At 47.6% G+C, this 19,118-nt stretch overlaps 1 protein-coding gene across 1 annotated transcript; it reads right to left on the reverse strand.

The window, feature by feature from the left end:
* Nucleotides 1-2,793: 2,793 nt before the first annotated feature.
* On the reverse strand, nucleotides 2,794-12,040 carry Lurap1 (leucine rich adaptor protein 1). Its single transcript, XM_036177684.1, has 2 exons — nucleotides 11,713-12,040; nucleotides 2,794-4,729 (listed from the first exon to the last, which is right to left on the reverse strand). The coding sequence occupies exons 1-2, from the start codon at nucleotides 11,908-11,910 to the stop codon at nucleotides 4,208-4,210; spliced, it is 720 nt and encodes a 239-aa protein (XP_036033577.1). The 5' UTR covers nucleotides 11,911-12,040; the 3' UTR covers nucleotides 2,794-4,207.
* Nucleotides 12,041-19,118: the final 7,078 nt, after the last annotated feature.

Here is a 19,118-nt window from a genome sequence, read left to right on the forward strand (position 1 = left end):
ATATGAGGACAAGTTATGATAGAAGTTAGTTTACTATCAAAGTATACCATATATACATATTAAATATGTAAAAGCCCAGGATCATATACATACACACATGCACAAACACATACTCATATATATTTAAAGATATGTTTTCAAACATATATTGACACATTTGAGTATATGCCTATGCCCAAGAGAAGACTGAGATGAGGAATCAGGAACTAAAAAAAAAGAAAAAAACTGGATCTAGTATCAACGATAATTAATCACTAAGGAATAAAAAAAAATTATAAAGGAGACATACGTGTGTGTGTGTGTGTGTGTGTGTGTATGTGTGTGTGTGTGTGTGTGTGTGTGTGCATGCGCGCGCGCGCGCTTCCCAGGGTGGGTTAGTCTGCTGGGAGTGTAATTACCTCTGCCTGGAGAAGAAGGAGTACACAGTGGTACTGGAAAGGAGAAATTGTCAGGGAGCCAGCCTGTAGAAACCCTCCACCTTGGTCAAAGACTACAGGCTTCAGAAAGCTTGAGGATTTTCACCCAAGTCTGACTCCTTTTCTGAGGCTGGCCTCAAACTTGCAACCTGCCTGTTCCAGCCCCCTGAGGGCTAGGATTGCCAGCATGTGCCAGCATGCCCAGCCTAACTGGTTTTTAAGCCACTATAGTTTGTGGTAATTACATCAGCAACAGCAAATCAATACACTGCCTGATCTCCTAGGAGACTATGCAAAGAGTGACTGAGGGGGTGAAGTGGGGAGCCATGGATTTCATGAAAGGCCTTACAATCACATTGGCATTCCTCTGTACCATAGCTTATTTGTTACCTATCTGAAATGAGCAATTTTGTATCCAACAATATGTTGGTAACAATGGGTTGTTTATAGATTAAGAAACAATGTTTTAAAATGCTTAAGTATAAACCAGGTTAATTTTCTTTTGATACATTACATTTCCTTGTGGGCTTATACACACTCATTATTCTTTGAATGTGTGTAATTGAATACTCAGCATGTACCTGGCACCATACCCACAATGAGCTTGTGTTCGCTGTAACCCCAAACATTTCTAACTGAAACTCCCACTCAGCTTCCATTCAACCCAAGGTTTAGACTCACCATCACTACCACCACCACTCCCAGCTCCCTCCAAATACACACCGGAACACCTGACCTCTCCCATGGTCTCATTGGCCTGGACAGATGATTCAGTCTGGCCAGACCCATCTTCCCCTCCCAGGTCCTGTTTCCCCAGCTACCATCTTTGCATTAATGAGTTCTGAGGAAAGCCCCAGCACCCCAGAGAGCAGTGTGCGTCCTCTGCTCAGACTCTCATCTCATCCCTGTCTCTCTGCATCTCTCACCTCTCCCCATTTCTCTGAGTTCCCAAACAGCTCCTACCTGTAATCATAAAAGTCCACGCTAACAGGACAGCCAAGCCTCATCCAGGCAGCCTAGAAGCATGTAGGAAGGACAAGGGATACATTTTCTGTGGCTCTAGGACTCCTCAGATGATGAAATGGAGTCTAAAGGTATTAAGACAGGATACCCAAAGCCAACTGTGGTGGCTCATACTTGTAATTCCAGCACTCAGGAAGCTGAGGCAGAAGGATTGCTCACATGTTCCAGGCCGGCTATGTAGCTAAAGATGACTTTGAACTCCACCTGTCAAATGCTGGGATTACAGGCCAGGTGTGTGCCATCATACCCAGGTAGGTCTTAAATCTTACAATGAGGAAAATGGTTTTCAGTTCCTTTTCATTGGAGAATAGACTGGCCAGTGTGACTAAGATGGAGCTGTGGGTTTACAGACAGGCAGTAGGTTCTCTAACATGGCCATTGCTGCAGTTTCACAACAGGTAGAACTGAGCAAATCTGTGCCGTCTCTCAGCTTCATCCTCTGTGCAATGATGGGGCTGATCTCCTGAAAGGCTAGGCTGAATTACGTTTAAACTTGGAGATTTCACCCAGCAACTCCAGCAATGTTGCATAATGGCCACAAGAGGGCAGGCAACCTCTTCAGCTCCTACGTTTATAGCTGATGAACTATAACTCAGAAAAAGAATACAACAGCTTCAAAAAGGAAAGGTGGCTGGGTGTCCAAGGAACACTACAGATGGCTTAGAGTGTGGACTGGGACAGGGCATCGGAAATTCCAGCCTGAGGGAAAGAAATCGGGAGTCCCAGAGCTATGGGGCATGGTAAGGAAGTCTGGCAATAGCGGAGAGGAAACTGAGATCGCTGTAGAAATAGCGACCACTTGGAGACCAGGGGAGGAGGGGGTCTACTGGAGAGCCAGAGGTTGAACTGATGTAGGATTTGGTAGTTGCAAAGCTACTGAGGCATTGGGGCTAGGGAGGTAGGAGAGTAGACATAACCAATTTGGCTGCCTTCCCTTCCCCAACATGGAATTTCTGAAATGCAGAAAATGGTTCTTTGGGGGAATACTCCTCCAACTCAGGAGGGTCCCCTGAACAAAGATCGCCCTTTCCCCCTCCAGTAATCCAACTTCAGGGCCCTGGAAAGACAGGGCAGTTACCTGGGACTCAAAGGGTTAATCTCCAAGAAGTCCCTCTGGTTTCTTTGTTTTTGTTTTGTTGGTTTGGGTTTTGGTTTTTGGAGATAGGATTTCTCTGTGTAGCCCTGGCTGTCCTAGAACTTGCTCTGTAGACCAGACTAGCCTCAAACTCAGAGATCTGCCTGCCTCTGCCTCCCAAGTGCTGGGATTAAAGGCGTGCGCCACCACAGCCAGCTCTTTGTTTTTTGAGACTGGGTCTCTTTTTTGAGCCTGGGTCTCACTATGTATATAGCCTTGTCTGGCCTGGAAATCATAGAGATCAACCTGCCTCTGCCTCCTGAGTGCAGGGCTTATTTGTTTAGGTATTAACCACATCCTTTGTGGTCCTCTTCTCTGGGCCTGCCTCTTCCCTGAGCCCCAGAACTGGCAATTTCCCTGAATTTCTTCTCTGGTGTAATTAGCTAGGGCCTTGGGATCCAACCCTAGGGCCACTCCCAATTACCCCTCAAGTCAGGAGTCACGGGCTTGCCCTGAAGGACTTTCCAGTCTCTTCCCCTTGATGAGACCCAGGGACTACAGGTCCTGTCTTTTCCTGCCACGCTCCCACACCCAGCTCAGACAAGGGACTTCCTTGTGTCTCAATTTCAGAAAGGTATTCTTATGACCAAATGGTGGAAGGCTGGCCAGGATGAGGGAGGGTAAGCACAGAGTCAGAGATGACAAGATCATCCCACCATCTGAGAGTGTCCCCAGAACTCTGAGAACTCACTCTCCTTATTTCCAAACAACAGTGGGATGAGAGGCACATAAAAATGCAGAGGCCGAAAGAGGGGGCTGAGAAGACACTCAAGCTGAACTCCTGGCAGACACATTTGGAAGCAGGAAACAGGGATGGGGCAGGCCAGGACCAGGGCAAGATAGGGGTCTACAGTAAAGTGAGCCAAGCAGATTTGAGAGCCCGGGTGGAGGCCTCTGAGTTTCTTTCTCAATAAGAGTATCCTACAGCTCCGAACAGAGATGTAGCCACAGAAGTGAGATCCTTGAGAAAAAATGAAAAGACATCATGTTTGAAAAGTCAGAACTTGAGAAAAGCATGACAGACACCTGCAGGAAGAGCAATGTGTTCCCTCTTGTAAGAGACAATGGCAGACAACAGGGACCAGAATACCCTCTATACAGACCGATCACACACCAGCCGGGACTGTACAGAGGAAGCATTCTTGGTGTATCTTAAAAGGAAATCACATCACTCAGCAGGCAGGAAAGGGTTGGTCTCCCAACTCCAAAGGCATCTAGAAGGGCCAGTCCATGGAAGTTTGGCCCCAAATGCCCCTCCTCAATTCTCCATTTTTTTGTAAGAGGCATCCCAGGCTCCCAGGCTTTGGATGAGGTGATATTCCCCATCTCTTCTTCAGTGATGTCCTAGAGGCCCTATTTCATAAAACTTCACCTTACCGGGGAGGGGCATGGAGATACCCTTACATCACGAACCACAGGCTAGGTCTCTAGAGTCGATATCTCTATGGAAATAGCTCTAGGGACCCAATAATTGAGAGATAAGTGCAGAGGCTCCCTAGAGACCAGAGAGAGAAGCCAGATTTCTGTGGTAAGTGATTTCAATATAGTTTCTGTCTAGTTGGAGATTGAGGGAAAATTGAGGGAGGCTTGGGCCAAAAGTTGAGCCACAAAGCACAAAAAGGTAGAAAAGCTTTTACAAGAAGGTCACATCATCCTGGCACTGTCCCCAGTACCAATGAGCCTCAAAGCCCTGCTTAGCACTGTCATCCTCTGATAGCTCGGGTGGTCCACCTTGAAGCCCATCTCCTGGGAGCGTCCATGTAGCTGTTAAGCTCCCTAGCGTAGTGGATGTCATGTCCACCTCAGTCCTGGCCCTGTCTTCATTGGGTATAACCTTTGCCCAGTCAATCTCAGGACAGGAAGGCCCAGGGGGTCCTTGTTCATCCAGCTCTCTGGGAGCCACAGTGTCCAAGAAACTGCCAATAGAGACACTGTCTAGCCGGTCAGTTGAGCTGGTATCTGGCAGGCTGTCCCAACTTCCCCGCCTGGAGCGGCCTGGGCTTCCACCTGTCAGGCTATATTGACTGCTGGTGAGGCTGCTACAATGGCTGGTCAGCGTTCCCCGCTCCTCCAGCAGCCAACGCACTGCCTCAATACCCTCGTTCAAGGTCACCAGCTGCTGCAGGATCTTCACATCAATAGCTCGAAGGTAAGCCTGAAGAAGTGAGAAAAGAAATTAGTTCCAGGTTCTAGGCTAGGTGTTTCCCTAACCTTGTGGTCCAGCCAGCCATGCTTCACTTTTTAAAAACGGACAGCCAGCCAAGTGGAGGTGGCACACGCCTTTAATCCCAGCATTTAGGAGGCAGAGGCAGATGGATCTCTGTGAGTTCAAGGCCAGCCTGGTCTACAGAGCTAGTTCTAGGACAGCGAAGGCAGGGCTACACAGAGAAATGCTGTCTCAAAACAAACAAACAAAAAACAACAACAAAAAAAATTATTCACTTTACAGCATGAGAGCAAGGATTTTGAAATGTGGTCCATTGTGTATTTTCTACAGTGGGGTCTTAGTAGATAATAAATATTAAAATATGTGACTAGGGGGCTGCACATGTGGCTCAGTGGAGTGAACACTTGCCTAGGAGGCACTAAGCTCTGGGTTCCCCAGCACCCAATAAACTAGGTGTGGTGATGCACATTTGTAATCCAGGCACTTAGGAGATGGAAGCAGGAGGGTCAGCAGTTCAAGATCAGCCTGAGTTTCATGAGACCCTGTTTCAAAATTAATGAAATAAAATAAGACAAGACTTGTGAAATATTCTTTTACACTGTGTGAATATATGTCACTGTGCTTGGGTTAATAAAGAAGCTGACTGGCCAATAGCTGGGCAGCTAGAGGTGGGATTGAGACAAAAGATGAGCAGGAAGAAGGGGAGGAATATCAGAACTGAGAGGAGGCTCAGACAGAAGAAGATGAACTTGCTGTACTGAGGAAAGGTACCAAGCCACGTGGCAGAGCACAGATAAGAAATATGGGTTAATTTAAAATGTAAGAGTTAGCTGGTAACAAGCCTGAGCTACTGGCTGAGCACTTATATAATTAGTAATAAGTCTCTGAATGGTTATGGAGTGGCTGCTGAGACAGAGAAACTCCACCTACAAAGACTGGTTGTGATGGCTTATTCCTATAACTCTAGCACTTAAGAGGCTGAGGAAACACTTGGGAGGCAGAGATAGGCAGATCTCTGAGTTCAAAGCCAGCCTGGTCAATAGTGTTCCAGGATAGCCAGGGCTACACAGTGAAACCCTGTCTTGAAAACAAAACAAAAATCAAAAAAGCAGACAAAATAGGCTGAGGTAGGAGGAACAAGAATTTGAGGCCAGGGGCTAAAGAGATGCCCCATTAGTTGTTTGCTGCTCTTGCAGAGGACTGGAGTTTGGTTCCAGTGCTCATATGAAGTGGCTTACAACTTCCTATAAACTACAGCTCCCAAAAAATCCAGTTCCCTCTTCGGACCTTTATAGGCACAAACATGCATATACATATAAATACAAATAATAGACATTTCCAAAACTTTAAAGGAGTTTGAGGCTAGCGTGAGATCCCTTTTCAAAAACTAACAAATCCAGGCCAACCCTCATGTAGCATACCTTTAATCACAGTACTTTCAAAGCAGAGGCAGGCGGATCTTTGTGAGTTCAAGGCCAGCATGATCAACATAAGGAGTTCCAGGACAGCCAGAGCTACATAGTAAGACCCTGTCTCTCAAAAAAAAAAAAAAAAAAAAAAACCAAAAAACCTAACAAATCCAGAGTTAGGGTTAATGCAGAGTACCTGCCTAGCAACACACACACACACACATACACACACACACACACACACACACACACACACACACACACACACACATCCATTCTGACTGGGCTTCAAATTTCCTATTCAAGGTAAACTGTTGGGAGATATTTGATCACACTGTGAACCCTGGTTTGCATTTGCATTGATTTAATTAAAAGCAACCTTGGGTCAGGAGACTGAGTTAGCAACTAGTCGACAGAGGGCATCCAGGAGAGATAGAGAGACATAGGAAGTAGGGAGGGATTTGGATTGCCACAGCTTTTTGGCAGAGCAGAATCGAGGGTCTTTCGGAGATGCCAGCAAGGAAAGATTAGCTAGTTGTGACCCAGCCTCTCTGAGCTAGGTTTTCACCCCAGTTTTTGAATCTTAAGTTTTATTTATAAATAGAATGATAGAGATTTAATTAAGCTTTAGCAGCAGCAACAGCCAGTGCCTGCAGGAACAGAATCCCCACCAGGCTGTGGTCTGAGCGGCCAGGCGGCTGCTAGAGAAGCAGGCTGTGGAGTTGCAATTGCTGGCTGAGATAGCAGTAGATTAAGGCCCAGCCACTGTGCGAAGTTAAAACAGCAGTAAAGTATTAAATCAATCCAGTCTCCCCAGTATGACTTAGAAACCAAAGGCTAGCTAGTCAGGTGCCAGCTGGGAAACCGTTTGGGCCAAAACGAGATGGGCTCTGAGGAAGCAAGACAGCACTAACTTGGTTCCCTGGTCCCTAAAGATTGGTGACAAGGCCCAAGGGAAGAAAGGCTAGGCAGAGCTCAGGGTCAGAATCCCAATGGCTGGGCATTTGGGGCCTTCAGTCTCCCGGAAGTGAAGTGTGACCTACAGTGTACTCTCCAGGGGTCCCTCCCAGCTCAAGTGTACTGAGTTAACCTTTCTCAAGCACAAGTCTGAACCTGCCCCTGAGCTTGGCAGTGTTCAGAGAGAATAAACATATCAGCAGCTACGTTCAAAAGCCTCTTATGTTATGACCCTTGTCCATCTCTCTAGCCTCGAGTCTTGATACTTCTTTGTGAATCAAGATCTTGCCACAACATTTGTTGTTATTGTTTTGTTTTGTTTTGTTTTGTTTTTGAGGCAGGTCTCACTATATACTCCTGGCTGGCCTGGAACTCACTATGTATGCCAGCTTTTATGTTCAGATTTATTTTTTTTTAACTTTTTGTTTTGTTTTGATTTTTGGTTTTGGTTTTTGGTTTTTTTTTTTTTTTCGAGACAAGGTTCCTCTGTGTAGTTTTGGTGCCTGTCCTAGATCTCACTCTGTAGCCCAGGCTGGCCTCGAACTCACAGAGATCCTCCTGGCTCTGCCTCCTGAGAGCTGGGATTAAAGGTGTGCGCCACCACTGCCCCACTGATGTTTATTTACTTTAACTCTTAACCAAATTAATACATTCATATAGAAAGGGGCCTGGTGGCACAAGTTTGTAATCCCAGAGGTGGAGGCAGGGTTGCAAATTCAAGGACATCCCAGACAACTGTTGTCTCAAAATAAAAAGATATTTTTAAGAAGGACTTAGAAGGCCAGCAAGATGGCTTAGCAGGTGAGGGCACTTGCCTCTGCCTTCCCAGTAGTAGGACTAAAGATGTGTGCCACAATGCATGGCTTCACTTCTTCTTGAAGAAGACCAGGGTTTGGTTCCCAGCACCCACGTGGTAGCTCATAACAATCCTTAACTCCAGTTCCAGGGGATATGAAGTCCCCTTGTGATCTGTGCGGGCACCAGTCATGCGTGTGGTCCACATGTAAACATAAACAGGCAAAACACTCAAACATAGGGAAAAAGTAATAAATCTATAATTTAAAAAAAAAATTCCATATGGTAAATGGTAGAGAAAACAATCGCTACCGAGAATTGTGTGTACCTGGAGGGCCAAAACCCAAACCTAGACGAGAGTCATGAGCTAAGACTGGTTAGGCTGGACTTGACCAGTGGAGAGAATCATTCCAGCCAGAGGATGTACTGTCCTCCAGTTCTAAGTGGGGAACTCCTGATACCACATTACTCCAGGTCAGCTCTTCTGGGAGGCAGGCCCTCCCTCGTTCCAGCATTTTTTCCTCTTGAACCTCTAATCCTGCTGCCTCACCTCTAGTGTGCTGGGATTACAGCCACGCCACGCCACACCCAGTTCTGTGTGGTGCTCAGGATTCAACTCAGGGCTTTATGCATAAGGCAAGTAACCAGTCTACATCTGAGCACATCCCTGGCCCCCAACAGCATTTCTGTTCCTGCACAAGCTTCAGTCTGTCTCCTCCTTCCGTACCCCAGGTCATCCGCTCCCTGGGAGCAGTTCCTGCCCAACTCATTTCAGGTTTTCTGCTAAAGGTTGAACAGAACACCTTTCGCTCAATTCTGTGACTCTCAAGAAGCTGAGTTGTACCGTGTTGCTTAGGAAACCAACCCGAGCACCAGCTTCTTTAATGCTGCGACAGTGGGATTCCCTGACTGTGACAGTACCATCCCCCCAAGAATAGAAGCAAAAGACTTCCTCACCAGAAAAAGAAACACTCATTTCATGCCATCTCTTTGGAAACAGAGCAGAAGATAAATAGAGACTACCCAGTGCTTTTCCCTGGAGGCTCCCTTCCCTTCCCCATACATAGATTAGATTCTGCCCAGCCCAGGTGTCCTGGGCAGGGCTCCCTCTTTGCTTAACCCAAATCAGGCCTCAGTTTAAAAGCCTGAACACCAGCTTCTAGATCCCTGGTAATGTTGGGATTAACTATTGTCACTAAAATCAAAGTTCTTAACAGTTGTCTAGTTCTACAATCACTCCCTTGTTTCCTTTGTCAAAGGACAAAAAACCATAAGAACACCGAAGAGACAGGACCCTCCTTAAGACCAGAAAATACATCAGAAGTGGAGACAAAATCTGAACTCATGCCTTGCCCCCGTTCCTTGTCTATTGCTTTCTCACAAACTGCCCTGCGGAGGCGGCTTCTCATAGCAACAGCTCTTTGGGTGAACCGGGAGGTCGCCATTGCTTGCCATTCCCACACATCCATCAGACTGGCTCTTCGCTCAACTTCAGACTAGGGAAACAAAGCAAGAGTAGGAAGCCAAAAGTAGGCTGACCTTGGCCTGAAGGGCAAGCCTCTGCTCCTCCCTGAGGAGAGCAGAGAGAGAGGGACAGCTGAAGGACAGGCCTTAGAGGGCTTTGGTCAGTTCTGCCTTCCTGGCCCCAAATCTCCTGCCCTGCCCTCGGGCTTCTAAACCAGCAGTTAGAGCAGAGTACAAGAAGAAGCCAGTGCTATTCTGGCTGGAAGAGGGGAAAAGGACCCTGACATGGACCTTCTCCTTCTGGTCTCCAAAACACTGTTCATGGGAAGCCCCAGACCCCAGGTCAGATAGGCCAAAAGTTAAAAGAGTTGAAAGCAAAAGTTAAATGTACTCCCCTAAAGTTTATAAAGAACAAGAGTCGGAGGTTAGGCCCGCCTCCAGATTTCCTGAATGAGAAGCAAGCCCACGGACATTTGAAACTTTCTCATTTCATCATGAAATGTGCTTCAAGTATCTGGCACAAAGCAGGTTTTCATGATAGATGTGGTCAAGTGATCTGGGCTCAAATGTTGGCTTTACTTTTTGAGGGGTTGTGGGCAACTGCTCACATTCATATATTAAATAGCACGTATCTAGCTGAGCGTGAAGCGGGTAGCCTGTAGGAGTGAGTAGTGGTACAGCTCAACTGCAGAGCACTCAGCTAGTGTGTGCAAAACCCTAGGTTCAGCACCTCAAAGGGGAAAAAATGGCACCAGAGAGAAGGCTTCGCAGTCGGGAGCCCCTGTTCTTGCAGACATCAGGGTTAGGTTCCCAGAACCCACACAGTGCCTCACAACCATCCATAACTCCAGTTCCAAGGGATTTGATGCTCTCTAACCTCCATGGGCAACAGGCATGCATGTGGTACACACACATTCACACAGGCAAAATATTCCTACACAGAAAGTTTCTCAAAATTCTTTTAAAAAGAAAAATACCATGTATCATGCCGGACATTGATACATGGCTTATATTCTCAGTATAATTTAATTTCTAGCTGGGTATGGTGGCATTCGCTCATAATCCCAGCCAGCACTCAAGAGACAAGAGGAATATGTGTTTGGGGGCCAGCCTGAGCTACATAGTGAGCCCATGTCTCAAAACAAAACAACTTAGTTTTCAAAGGACAAAGTAGGAGGCTCTCTCCTCTCTATGCCTTGAGCAGTATGTACAATGAGGCAAACCTGGCCTCTTTCAGAGGTTAGTACAGTCACAGACCTGCTCTGAAGAACTTGGCATTCAACTACAACCGTCAAGGCCAAGCACACACTTGGCATTCATATCCTGCCCCCAGGGATCCTCTCTGACCACGAATCCCAGGAGGCTCTTGGCATAGAAGGAGAGCCCTGGGCTGGCCTTGGAGGTCTTTTCTTCCTTCCACCCTTCCAGATCTGCTTGACATAGGTTGGACACACAGTAGGACCCCAGGAAGACTTATTAACTGCAGCACTCACTGTGGGCTTCTGGTTCTGAGCCCACGCGTAGCTGGCAATTCCTCAGTTCTCCAGAACTGGCAGCAAAGTGGTGGCAGGGGTAATTCATCTGTTTCACCGGAACCAGGGCCCTACGGGGCCCGGCTGCCCTTTTGGCTCAGAATCTAGACCAACAGCTCCAGGGAAGGCGGGGTGCTGCTGTTTCCTTCTCCCCAAGAAGGTTCGGGTGAGACCCTGGGAGTCTGAATCCCCAGTGAAAGGCGGACTGTGTTGCTACTCCGTCTGTTGAGGTCTTAGAATGTTTAATACCATGACGGTGGGATGCTTACAAAAGGGACATGTTTTAGTGTACCCCTAATGCAGGCAGTTTGAGCAAGTATTACCTCACCAAAGCGCTTCCCTCCCCCCCAAATCCTGACTTGAATACCCTGGGGCCTTAGGAAGAAACCTTTCCCCAGTTTGCCGGAGAAGTGGGTAGAAAACAGTTGCCTTATAATGGTGTATGAGCAAATTGGTGGCCCCAGGTGCCGATGGGAAGAATTTGCTCTGAACTAAGTTGGGTTTTTTGTTTTGTTTTGTTTTGTTAACTGCTTAGCCTCCCTCCTCCCGATTATTGGGCAGGGAAAAGTTCCAAGAGCTGTGCCTCCTACTTCCAGTTCTCAGGATCTATCAACCCTTCACTCACCCTTGGGAGTGAGAGGTCATGAGGTAATGAGACGTCACTTCTCTTCACTTTCAACCCAGGGTATATGGATTGATCTGGGAGGGACCCTCCTCTGCAGCCTAACTCCGGGAACCTGAGCCTGTCCCTACAAACGGCCTTACGCTGAGGACCCCGTCCTCTGTCCCCGTGGCCTGTAGCACCCACACTCACCAGCTCCATCCTCAGCGCCATAATCTTGTCCCCCAGGCCGTGGCCGGTGCCGGGCGCCCCTGGGAGCAGCAGGTCCCCAGAGGTCCCCATCTCCCACTCGCCTCGAAGCCCGCGGAGCAGCCCTTCGGGGGTCTTCCTGCCCACCTTGCCCTCCACGTCTCGCAAGTCAGGCGTCTGGGACTCCGCGGTCCCCTCCATGTGGGCCCAAGCCGCAGCAAGGCTGGGCGACCAGACACAGAGGTCCAGTTCCCTAGGGTCCTCCCTTCTCTTCTCTGCTGCGGACAGAGCGAAACCGGTGGGTCCCCGCCTGCGCCGCGCTGGGGGCAGGAGGAGGGCGCCGTAACGCTCAGAAAAGCCGCGCAGTCGGGTAGAGAAAAATACCGAGTGTTGCGCACACAACTTCTAGCCCTGGATGGCATGCGACTGGAGTGGGAACTGAAAACCTCAAAGGGAGCTCAGTGTTTTCTCCCTAAGTTGACGCCAGCTAAGCGCACAGCAGGAAGCTAATAAATGTTTGCTGAACGAAAAATAGACAGCTTCAGTCAGCTAACACGGCTGCAGAGGGTTTGGAAGTCTTTCTGTTAATGGCTGTGACTGTTACAGGGGCTAGAATATATCTGCTCAGCTCACAGACACCGCCCAGCCCCTAGAAATCAGACTGAAGGAATGACAGGAGGTCAGTCCCCCTGGCCAATGAGAAGAAAACATTATTAAAATTGAAGGGATACACACAGTCTTGATCTTAAGCTTACATAGGCTTACAAAAGATGTGCTTCCTAAGCCTGATTAAGTATGGGTTATCTGAAAACCTTGTGAAGTTAGGGTCTGAGATTCTGCATTGCCTCTTTTTTTGTGTGTGTGTGTGTGACAGAGAGGGTCTATTATCTACTGTGTGGTTCTGTCTGGTTGGAACTTGCTATGTAAAGGAGGCTGACCTTGAAACTCACAGAGATCCACCTCCCACTACCTCAACAGTACAGGGATTAAAGTCCTTTTTAAAGATTTAATTTCTATTTTAATTACATGTACATGTTCACTTGAGTCGAGGGTGTGTGCACATGAGTAAAGATGCCTAGATGCCACAGGAGGGCATCAGATCCCTAGAAGATGGATTTCACAGTTGTGAGCTGTGCAAAACAGGAACTGAACCCAGGTCCTCTCTAAGAACAGTATATAGTATTACCTGCGGAGCCATCTCTAGCCCTGAGAGTTTGCATTTCTTTCTTTCTTTCTTTCTTTCTTTCTTTCTTTCTTTTTTCTTGGTTTTTCGAGACAGGGTTTCTCTGTGTAGTTTTGGTGCCTGTCCTGGATCTCGCTCTGTAGACCAGGCTGGCCTCGAACTCACAGAGATCCGCCTGGCTCTGCCTCCTGAGTACTGGGCCACCCGGTGAGAGTGCATTTCTAAGAAGCTACAGGGGGTGTGTTGTTTTCTATGGCCTCAGAGATGGGCTCCAAAATGTTTTTGTTCTTTTCTCTTAGCTCTTTTAGGGGGCCCACCACCCAGCTACACAGTCAGCCATGGAGTAAGAGTGAAAGTAAGATATACAGAAGAAAAGGAAAAAAGCCCAGAGGCTAAAGATAGAGGGGATAATTAGTTAAGACAGGCAAGAAACAAGCCACGCTAATGCTGGGCATTTATATTTAAAAATAAGCCTCTGTGTGTGATGTATTTGGGAGCTGAGTGGCTGGCCCCTAAAGAGCTGAGAGAAAAGAGCAAAAACAAACAACAGCGATGGCCCTGCTACTGCTCTGAGGACCACACTGAGTAACAACAAGGGTATATTTCTAAGCTGTTTGGACTTAATTCTACAGGTAAGGAGGGACCATGAAAATCTGTTTTATTCTGTTTGGGATTTTAACCCAAGTGCTTCCAGCCTACCATTACAGAAAGATTTACAATGAAAAAGTACCTCTTCCAGCCAGGCGGTGGTGGCGCACGCCTTTAATCCCAGCACTCGGGAGGCAAAGGCAAGTGGATCTCCGTGAGTTCGAGGCCAACCTGGACTACAACTTTCAGGAAAGGCACAAAACTACACAGAGAAACCCTGTCTCGAACCCCCCCTCCCAAAGTACCTCTTCCCTCTACTCTTTCACACCTCTGGGCCCACTTCCAAAGGCAACCTACTTTCCCTTTGTTGTTATAGTAGTGTGTGTGTGTGTGTGTGTGATAATTCTAGACTTATTTATTTACTACATGTCTTTTTTTTCACTTTTTAAATTTATTTTTCTATTATCAGCTTGATACAGTATAAATTATCCTAATAGTGAAATGTTTGATTGAGGCTTGCCCAGTAATTGAGTAAAACCAAAACTTATTATAAACCACAGTCATCCTAGGGTCCCCCCTGCTATATAGCCTCCCTGGTTCTGTGGGTTGCTGTCTGATTGTTCTTTGCTTTATATCTAGAATCCACTTATGAGTACATACCATGTTTGTCCTTCTGGGTTTGGGTTACCTCACTCAGGATGATATTTTCTAGTTCCATCCATGTGCCTGCAAATTTCATGCTGTCATTGTTTTTTTCTGCTGAGTAGTACTCCATTGTGTATATGTACCACATTTTCTTATGTATGTGTGGTGTGGAGATATACACATAAGTACAGGTTCCCCCACCCCAGGTCAGAAGAGGACCTTGGATCCCCTGGAGTTGGTTACTGGCAATTGTGAGCCATCTGATACAGGTGTTAGGAACTGAACTCAGGTTCTACTGTAAGAGCAGTATGTGCTCTTAACTGATAAGCCATCTCTCCAGTCCAACCATCCACAAGTCTAACCCATCTCCTACCACTTGTTCTAAATTTATTATCAATCATTATTATTATTTTGGTTTTGGTTTATCAAGACACGGTTTCTCTGTGTATCCCTTGGCTATCCTGCAACTCACTCTGTAGACCAGGCTGGCCTTGAACTCATAGATCCACCTGCCTCTGCCTCCCAAGTGCTGGGATTAAAGGCATGTATTATCATGCCAGACTCAATTTAAATATTGTATACTGACTTCCTATGAATTTGGATGATGTTTTTTGAGGCAGGGTTTCTTGATGGCCTTGAACTCAGTGAACCATCTGCTTATGCCTCTGTAGTGCTCAGATTAAAGACTTGTGCCACTAACCCAGGCTCAAATATGTGGACTTGTTTTTCTTTGAGACACAGTCTCATATAGCTCAGGCTGGCCTCAGTTGTGTAGCTGAAGAGGACCTTGACCCTGAATCTGCCTGTTGCTCCCAGGTGTTGGAAGCACAGATATGCACCATCCTACCTTACCTCTCCTTAGCTTAAATGAGAATGACCCCCATAGGCTCACATGTTTGAAATCTTGGTTCTGGATTAGTGGAAGTATTTGGGAAGGATTAAGATGTGTGGCCTTGTTGGAGAAGGTGTGTCATTGGGGAGCAACCTTGGGGACTCAAAATGGCCAAGCCATTCCTAGTTAGTGCTCTCTGCTTTGTACTTGTAGATGGAGATGGTATTTGAGCTCTTAGCTTCTGGTCCAGAACAGTGTGTGCCTGCCTGCTTGCCGGTTGCCATGCCCCACCACCATGATGGTCAAGGATTCTAACCTTCTGGGACAGTGAACCTCAATGTAAATGCTTCTCTTCTAAGTTGCCTTAGTCACAATGTTTTGTCACAGCAATTGAAAAGTAAGTTTTTAACCAGAAACTGACAAAGTATCTGCCTTTTTGAAAAATTACTCTGGACTTTTTTTTCTCCCCCCCCCCCTTTTTTGGGGGGGGGGGTATTTCAAAATAGGGTTTCTCTTGTGTATCCCTGGCTGTCCTGGATTTCACTCTGTAAACCAGGCTGGCCTCAAACTCAGAGATCTGCCTGCCTCTGACTCCCAAGTTCTGGGATTAAAGGTGTGCACTGCCACTTGTTACTGCCCAATGTTACTCTGGACTTTTCAAGGATCAAGGAAAATTGGAGAAGCAAAACTCTGAGACAGGGAGACTAGCTAGAAACCAAAAAACAAAACAAAGGAAAAACTGAAAGTACCTGAAGTGGCTTGTTAGAGAGAATTTGATCATAACAGGCATAAGTGAAAGAACTGGGCAACTGATTAATTCATTCTTTTCTAATGGTATTCAATATTGTTCAAAAAACACTAATTATTTAAACTATTATGAAAGTTGATTTCAACTAACATCACCGGAAAAAGACAAGGGGAGTCCCAGCTATATGGCCTGATGCAATTTACCAAACAAGGGGACCCAAAGGAGATCTGAGAGCAAGTGGGGATGATGCCAGTAGCTGTGGGATTGTGAGTCCTATGGAGAGATACAGCAGGCAGGTAGACACAGGAGGGTCTGAAGCTCAGGAGAGAAATGAGGACAATACATGTGAGCTTGAGAATTTGGACAATGTAGGTGGAGTTTCTTGTCAGGACTGCCAGCTCCCAAATAACCACACAGAGACTTGTTATTACAAAAGCTCGGTTGATAGCTTAGGCTTGTACCACTAGCTTTTTATCTTAAATTAATCATTTTTAAAAATTACTTCCTGCCTCATGGCTTTCTTTCCTTTATTCTGCTCATGCTGCTTTCCTGCTTCATAATCTAATAAGGTTTCACTTCATAATCTTGGCTGTCCTGGAACTCACTTTGTAGACCAAATTGGCCTTGAATCTATGACAATCCCCTTACCTCAGCCTCCTGAGTTTTGGAAGTGCAGAAATGAACTACCATGGTGAGGTGTTAGCTTCTTGCTATGAAAAGCAATTTGATTCAAACTGATGAATCGTCTTCCCTCACGTCTGTGGGAGTGGAGGTGCAACACCATACCAACCTGATATGCACTGTTATCATGTTGAAAGATACCATCTCTCCATGTAGGAGGCAGGTGGAATTTGGAGAACTCAAAAAATCCAAGTGTTTCTGGGCATGTTGGTGCACTCCTTTAATCCTAGTACTTGAGAAGCAGAGGCAAGTGTGTAGTCTTTGTCTTCGCCAGCCAGCTCCCAAATACAACACAGAGACTTATCATTAATTATGAATGCTTGGCTTTAGCTTAGGCTTGTTCCTAACTAGTTTTTATAACTTAAATTAACCCATATTTTTAAATATCCATTCTTTTACTTGGCTCAGTTACCTTTACTCTGAACTGCCCATCTTGCTTCCTCCACATCTGGCTGGTGACTCTGCCTTTCCTCCTCTCTGAGTCCTTTCTGTCCCAAGAAGTCCTGCCTAACCTCTTCCTGCCTAGCTAATGGCCATTCAGCTCTTTAAAAAAAAAAAAAAAAGATTTATTATGTATATAGTGTTCTGCCTGCATGATATCCCTGCACTCCAGAAGAGGCACCAGATCTCATTACAGGTGGTTGTGAGCCACCATGTGGTTGCTGGGAATTGAACTCATGACCTCTGGAAGAGCAGCCAGTGCTCTTAACCTCTGAGCCATCTCTCCAGCCCCCCCCCCCTTCAGCTCTTTACTAGACCAATCGCAGTGACATATCTCCACACAGTGTCAAGGAATATTCTGCAACACAGGTGGACCTCTGTGAGCTCAAGTCCTGGTCTACATAGGGAGTTCCAGGACAGCCAGGGCTAAATGGAGAGACCCTGTCTCAACCTCCTGCCCCCTAAAAAAAAGACTAAACAGGGGTTGGAGATGGCTCTATGGTTAAGCACACCTGGGCTCTTCCAGAGGCTCAGTTAGGTTCAGTGCACACGGCAGGCAAGCTCACAGCTTTAACGCCTGCTCCAGGGGTATCAGATGGAAACTCTGGTCTCAAGGCACACCCTCACTGCCTGTGCATGCACACACATGTACATAATTAAAAATAATTTTTAGGGTTTTTGTTTTGTTTTGTTTTTGTTTTTAAAGAATCGGATAATCAACCCGGCTGTGGTGGTGCAAGCCTTTAATCCCAGCACTCAGGAGGCAGAGGCAGGCAAAATGTCTGGTCTACGGAGTGAGTTTCAGGACAGCCAGGGAAACACAGAGAAACCCTGCCTTGAAAAACCAAAAAAAAAAAAAAAAAGAAAGAAAGAAAAGAAAAAAGACAAAAACAAAAACCAAATAAAAGATTCGGAAAATCACAGCGCCTATCATTCATGGTTTATGGAATCAAGGTAACAAAGGCGCTCAGAACAGTAGTGAAGCAGGTTTTTAATGCTCTCCTCCGCAGCCTGCAAGCCGCCTTGCAGTACTGGGCCCTGCAGGCCTCATGCTGCAGCCCTCTGATCCTGGAACGCTCAGGGAACTGGCCCGAAGCCCTGGGAAGCCGCTAGCTCCCGGCTCCGCGGTGCGGGCATCTGCTCTCCCCCGAGGCCCACTGGTGCCCGGCTGCGACCCTGCGGGAGAGGCTGTGCATGCCGGCTCTACTCGCACGCTGTGGACGCCGGCCGCGGCCGCCGCCCTAAGCGCCGCCCGACGCCCTCTCACCCCGCGGCGGCGGCGGCGGCGGCGGCGGAAGCGGCGGGGCGGGCCGGCTGGGCCGGGGCGGGGCGCGAGCGGCATGGAGGAGGCGGAGGCCGCCGAGGCCGCGGCGCGCGGGGCCGAACGGTGCGGGCCCGAGTGGGGCTCGGGGCCCCTGAGCCGTGAGTGCCTCTCGGTGCGGGTCCCGGAGGGCTGGCGCGGGCTGGGTGGGTCTCCCGAGCCTTCCGGCGTCCCTGAGCCCTGGGAGGAGAGGAGCTGAGCCAGATGGGATGGGGCGCGGGTGGAGGATTAAGGGTGCGGGAGGTCGCTGTTAACTGGTCCACCCCGGGGCTGGGAAGGACTGCGATTTGCACCTTGTAAGGACCGATGGGTCGTGAGAGTTGAGTTTCTGGCCTCCACTGAGGCTCTGAGTCCGGACTTAGTTTCTCCAGCCCCAGGGAATTTTCAGGTGATCCAATTCCTCTAAAGAATTTCTGGTCAGAGCCAGAGAAGTTGAGCCACGTTGCCTAGGTCACACAGCTCAGCGGTTTGCTGAGAGAAGTGTTGCTAAGAAGTCCTCATCTCTCCAGAAGGCATTGGGCTTTGGGAGAAGCACCTTACTCCATGTGACTCTACGGTCCCCTCAGATTGCTGAAGTCATGGACTGGCCGGGACAGGGGTGACTCCCTAATCCAGTGTGGATGACTGGAAGCCCAGTCCCTTCATCAAGCCCTTTGGGGCTAGGAAGAAACGGAGCTGGTATCTTACGTGGAAGTATAAACTGACAAACCAGCGGGTCCTGAGGAGATTCTGTCAGGTAAATGAGGTCCCACATGTCTGGAAGGCTGGCCTCCTAACTGTACCCTAGCATAGACTGTGGACTGACTACCCTGGCTACCAGGAAGAGGCAGCAGATTCCAGGAGGGAACTTCTGTGTGTCACCTTCTCAGGCAGTGATTAAGACCCAGGATTCTGGAATCAGAACCCAAGCCTGGTCTCCTAGGCATCCAACAGAAACCAGAAGTCTGTCAGGAAGGCTTTGCCCCTGACA

Source organism: Onychomys torridus, chromosome 2 (assembly GCF_903995425.1).
Source record: "Onychomys torridus chromosome 2, mOncTor1.1, whole genome shotgun sequence".
Taxonomy (NCBI): domain Eukaryota; kingdom Metazoa; phylum Chordata; class Mammalia; order Rodentia; family Cricetidae; genus Onychomys; species Onychomys torridus.

Bases quoted from the DNA above. Each gene is read 5' to 3' on its own strand.
- Lurap1 (XM_036177684.1), bottom strand. From the start codon at position 11,910: ATGGAGGGGACCGCGGAGTCCCAGACGCCTGACTTGCGAGACGTGGAG. The intron at 4,730-11,712 runs GTGAGTGTGGGT...TCACTTCTTCAG, and splicing joins TGGCGCTGAGGATGGAGCTG to GCTTACCTTCGAGCTATTGA.